This window comes from Chrysochloris asiatica, unplaced genomic scaffold, assembly GCF_000296735.1.
Source record: "Chrysochloris asiatica unplaced genomic scaffold, ChrAsi1.0 scaffold00047, whole genome shotgun sequence".
In the NCBI taxonomy this organism is placed as follows: domain Eukaryota; kingdom Metazoa; phylum Chordata; class Mammalia; order Afrosoricida; family Chrysochloridae; genus Chrysochloris; species Chrysochloris asiatica.
Window position 1 is genome coordinate 9,721,824 of NW_006408565.1, and position 5,672 is coordinate 9,727,495.

The 5,672-nt window shown below is 39.8% G+C and overlaps 1 protein-coding gene across 2 annotated transcripts in view; it reads right to left on the reverse strand.

The window, feature by feature from the left end:
• Positions 1 to 4,238, reverse strand: part of WDTC1 (WD and tetratricopeptide repeats 1) — a 45,655-nt gene extending 41,417 nt beyond the window's left edge. For both annotated transcript variants that reach the window (XM_006862243.1, XM_006862242.1), the window contains exon 1: positions 4,191 to 4,238. In XM_006862243.1, coding sequence (XP_006862305.1) covers positions 4,191 to 4,238 — 48 coding nt within the window. The remainder of the gene's footprint in view (positions 1 to 4,190) is intronic.
• Positions 4,239 to 5,672: the final 1,434 nt, after the last annotated feature.

Consider the following 5,672-nt stretch of genomic DNA (forward strand, 5'->3'; position numbering starts at 1 on the left):
TATTAACTGGGCTTCCCTGTAGGTGCATAGATATTATCCTATCACAGACAGCGTTGTACCTCATGACTGATCTGGATATGTTCTTTTTGACTGTATATGAACACCATTCCTCTTCAATTTGTTATTCCCAGCATAGTAAACCATGTGGTTGTCAGATTCAAAATGGTGAATACCAGTTCATTTCAGCTCACTAATGCCTAAGATATCAATGTTTATGCATTCCATTTCATTTTTGACAACTTCCAATTTTCCCAGATTCACACTTTGTACATTCCATGTTCTGATTTTCAATGTATTTTTACAGCTGTTTCTCTTTGAGTTGTGCCCTATCAACAAATGAAAGTCCTGTAGGCTTTATTCCCACAGGATTTACTCCATTTGCATCATAGTCAACTCTACTTTAGGGAAGCTGCTCTTCCCCAGTCGTATTTTGAGTTTCTTCCAACCTGAGGTTTCTCTGCTATTCATAAGGTTTTCAGTGACTAAATGTTTGGAAGTAGTTCGTCACTCCTTATTCCTAGTCTGTCTTCGTCTGGAAGCTCATCTGAAACCTGTCCGCCATGGGTGACCCTGATGTTATTTAAAATACTGGTGAGTGACATAGCTTCCAGAATCACAGTACGACAAACTGACAAGACGAGTGGTGGTATTATCATTTAGCACACATAAAACTGAGATGCAGGTAAGTAAAATGACTAAAGTCTTAGAAGTTGTTAATTAGGACAGGGGTGAGATTAAGCTCCTAACCCCAGCTTGGTGTTCTTATTAAAGAAGCACATTATGCCTTGACTGAATCTCCTTTAAATCTCTTTGGCTTCTTACCCGGGGCTTAGTGAGGGCCTGAGGCTACCTCACTAATTACATGTGACTGTCCAGTCATCCACTCATCACACAGTATTCGAGTGTCTTCTATGTAAAAACTAAGGAGGGCAGTTGTAGGGTTTAGTAGAGGAGACCCTTGAAAGAAAAGAAAGACTCTAAACGGAACTAGGACTAAGACTTTTGCAGGTCTTGTTATATGTATAACTTAGTAACTGAAGCAATGCAAAGAAGCTTTATGTATTCCTACTGCTTTAAGATGACATCCCCCACCCCACACTGTTAAAACTTTTTATTGTAAATTGAGTGCAGGCTTACAGAGCAGATCACCAGTTTTACATTAAAAAAGTCATAATCTTCCTTTCATCTTAATTGCAATCTGCTCAATGTAACATCACTTATCCTGCTTCCTCCCTGTTTCTTGTGTCCATTCCACCTTCTTTCCCCATTCTTCTGAATTTTGTCCTTAGTGAAATGCTGTATGTATGATCTCAAATGGTGTGCATACCTCACTAGTGTTGTTGTCCCCCGCATAATTCTATCTTTTGCTTGACTAAAAATGTAGCCATGGAGGTGAGTCCAGTTCTAGACCTGAAGAGTGACCAAGGGCCCATAGTCTTGAGGTTCCCACCAGTCTCTATCTCCAGTAAGACTGGTCTTTTTTTAATTCCAAAGCTTTTATTGTGAATTGAGTGAAGGGTTACAGAGCACATTATCAGTTTTACATTCAACAAATCATACACTTTGCTTCATTACATGGCTGCAATCTCCTTCACATACCAACAGTTACCTCTATTCACTATAACTATTGGATTCCTCACTGTGTCTTCCACTACCTTCCTCTTTCCTCTGCTAACCGCCCTCTTGTTGCATATTGTTTTCCCTGTTACACGTTAACATGTTGCCATGTATGATAACCTCAGGTTGTTGTCTGCTGTTGTTGATTCTCAATCCAAAGAATAACCTTTAGCATTTTTTTGTAAAGTTGATCTAGTGGTGATTATGTGCCATGGAGTCTGTTCCAACTATACAGGGTTTCTGAGGCTGTAAAACTTTACAAGAGCAGAAAGCCTCATCTTTTTCCTGCAGAACCACTGATTGTTTTGAGCTGCTGATTATGAGATTAGCAGCCCGATTTATAACCACCACGCTAAAGTTGGTTTGGTCACTATAAATTCTTTTAATTTCTGTTTATCAGGAAATGTCCTAATTTTGCCATTGTATTTGAGGGACATCAGACTTCTGGTATGGTGCTGTAGGATCAGCAGTGGACTGCGAACTACAAGGTCAGCAGTTCAAACTCACCAGCTACTCCTCAGAAACCCGGTACAGACAGGGTCACTAGAAGTCAGAACCGATTTGACTGCACTTAATAATAACAACATTCCAGGGACAGCTTTGCTGGATATATGATTCTTGGTTGGCAATTTTTTTCTTTCAGAGTTTTGTAAATGTTATCCCATTGCCTTCGTGCATGGTTTCTGTTGAAAAAATCAGAGCTCAGTTTACTGGTTCTGCTTTGTAGGTAACTTTTCATTTTTCCTGAGTTGCTCTCAGAATTGTTTCCTTATGTTTGAATTTAGAGTTTGATTATGATATGTCTTGGTGATTTTCTTTAGGGATCTATCCTGTTTTGGATTTGTTCATCTTTCATGATGTTGGGGAAATTTTCTTCCAATAACTCTTTGACAATTTTCTCTATGTTTGTCTCTTCCTGTTATGGAATTCTGATCACCTGTTAAGTTGTTGTTCTTCGTGATGTCCCACATAACTCTTAAGCTTTCTTTGAAATTTTTCATTATTTTTTCTGATTGTTCTTCTAGCATACTCATATTGAGAGATTTACCTTCAAGCTCACTAATTCTGGCTTCCATTGCTTCACATCTATTCCTTTACCCTTTCAATATACAGTCCATTTCTGAGATCTTAGTATTCAAGTTCTGGATTTTTAATTGCAGGTTTTGTGTTGTTTCAAAACTTGCATTTATTTTGCCTGTTCATTTTTGTAGCGTTTTTCTGAAAGCTTGTGACGTTTTTACTGTATTCCCCCTGTTTTCCTCGATCTTTTTATCGATTCTTTCAAGGTACTTAATTATTACACTTTTGAATTCTTTTTTCTCAGTTTTTCTTCCTCAGGAACGTTTTCTGGCTCTGCATCTTGGTTATTTGTTTGAGCCATTCTCTCTTGTTTCTTCATGTGAGCTAAAATTTTCTGTTATTTCTGGGGCATTGTGGAGCTGTTGTATTTGTAAAGACAAAGAGTGCACTTGTTGAACCCAGAGGGGGAAGATCTCTGTGGGGTTCCTGAAGTTCAAGGAGCTCACGCAATTCCTGGCCCTAGATGGAGTTCCTATTGGCCTCAGTGTTATCTGTGTTCAGGGCTCTCAATCCAGAAGTAATTTGTGGGAGCCCTTGATGGAACTGGTTTCAGTGTCTGTTAGGACCACAGTGAAGCTAGAGGTAGATGAGTGGTTAAATGTTGGTCTGGTAGCTCTGTGGGTTATGTAGGTCTGGAGCCGAGACCACCTGTATCCAAGCACCAATGTGGTGCAGCCAGCCAGCCCCAACCTCACACTGGCAGGGCTCCCAACCATGTGGCTCAGAATTCCCAGAGAGCAGGGTCTGTGCTGGGGTTGGATGAGGATGACACTTCTGATCACTAGTGGGAGTGTGGGGAAAAAGAAGAATTTGCAGCTTTTCTGTTGCCTATGCAAATGCCAAGCTTCTCTCTGCTGCTAAAGCTGCTCACGAGATGGTTGAGTCATGTCTGGCAGGTTGTTCCCCAGTCTGTCACCCTCTCCTGTTGTCCCTGTTCAGCCTCTTCTCCTGGCAAGCCCTCCATCCACCTCTCGAGCCTTTCTTCTGAAGCTCAGGGTGCCAGAATTTTCATCTGTGTCTGTTTTATTTTGTCTATTGTATCTTACTGTAGAGGGTTCACGTAGTGTGTCCGCCTAGTTCGGAATCTTGCTGGAAGTCCTGGTCTTTTTTTTTTTTTTATGATTCAGAGCAGTTGGCAGCGCTAGCTGGACACCATCTAGTTCTTCTGGTCTCAGTGTTACTGACCACTTTAGGTCTCTCGCTCTCACACATGTATATGAGAGAGAGACACACGAGCATGAATATGCATATTACACTGATGGCTCTCCGTCCTCATCAGTCCCTATTATAATAATCTCAAAAGCCCATGTACAAGCACGTGGACAGAAGAATCTCCATAAATTCTATGTCTTTGATTTTAGTCTTCAGTCACTAACTGGATATGTCACTATTGTACACAAATCACTACCCCAGACCTTAGTTTTTCCTCTGTAAAATGAACCTGGAGGGAAGAAAGGACTTTCTATTCTCATTCAGATGTCTGGGTTGCTTACCTTGATCTGCCTATGGATGATGTCTCTAGTTATGTTGACTTTTGCCATCGTCTCTTAATGGGTTAAACAGAAGGGAGCTATAGAAGGATCTTCAGGACCCTTGTGCATTCCAGCCAAGCCCAGGCCCACAAGTCATACATTTAATTTCCTAGGGGGAAAAAAAAATGATTAACTTTAGCAGATGGAATAGGCAGTTTCAGAGCTCTGACTCTACCCCTAAAACAGCTCACCAGTCCACCTAGTGAACTGGCTTGTTTCCTGTGACTCATGGTATAGGCTAATCCTGCTCCATAGTGTTGAAGAACCTCTGGAATTGGGGAAGATGGAAGCGGTGACTCACAGTCACAGGAAGAATTGAACAAACATTGACGGGGTCATGTATGCTTCACCAGAAAATAAATAGGGATGTAGATGTGAGTATGAAGATGATGGCAGCATATCCTGAAAGCAAGAATAAGGCACACAGCTAGAAAGACATCAGGTGTCACTTGCTCAGTATGCGCCTGTAGCAGCCAGTCTGGAACTTTTAATTATACTTCAAGTCCCTTGACACTCAACTTGGCTCTCCCCAAACCAAACAGGCTTCACAGACAGGACTCTCAAATCCTCTAGTAGATCCACAGAATAAAAAACAGAAAAGATATATAGTGGTAACCAAGTCCAAAGTTTAACCTGATAAAAAAAATCTCTCTCCAATATCCTGAAAGGTAGACATTCAATCTCTCCACATCCTGAAAGAACCAAAATATTTCTTAGTTATGCAATTCTGAGGGTCAGAAAGACCGACTTGTTCTATTTCTTAGTATTTGCTATAAGAAAATTCAAAATATGAGAAAAAAAGCTTCAAACCAAGTATATTCATCACAGATTCTGTTGAGCAAAAATACTAACAACACCTGAGTTTCCAATAATGATGAAATAATGTAAAAATCTAAAAGCCCAAACTTACTGCCACTGAGTTGATTCCAACTCATAGTGATCCTGTATAGGATTTCTGAGGAGCAGCTGGAGGGTTTGAACGGTCGACTTTGTGGTTAGCAGTCCAGTGCTTACTCTACAGCACCACACCAATCTTCCTAATAATAATGTGTTGTTGTTAAGTGCCATTGAGTTGGTTCTGATAGTCATATGAGATTATGCAGACTTTAGAAATGTTAATGAGGAAGGAAAATATATCATCTCATAATATTTACATAATAACAAACTGGTTTTAAAATAAATCTATTATCACAGCTATGTTAAAAAGGAACAAGATTAGCCATAGTTGTCTTGGATAGTAGTATGATTTTTCCCTTCTACTTTTGATGTTTTAAAATTTTTCCATAAAACCACATTAACCATATAATCAGAAAAACAAGAATAAACTACTAGGATTTTATTGTTTCTTTCTAAAAGAAAGTTCTTCCTTCTGTTATTTCCACCTTTTGGTTGTGATTTTTCTGGAGCTACAAAGAAGTTTGTTTTTCTCCCCATGACGGCCCT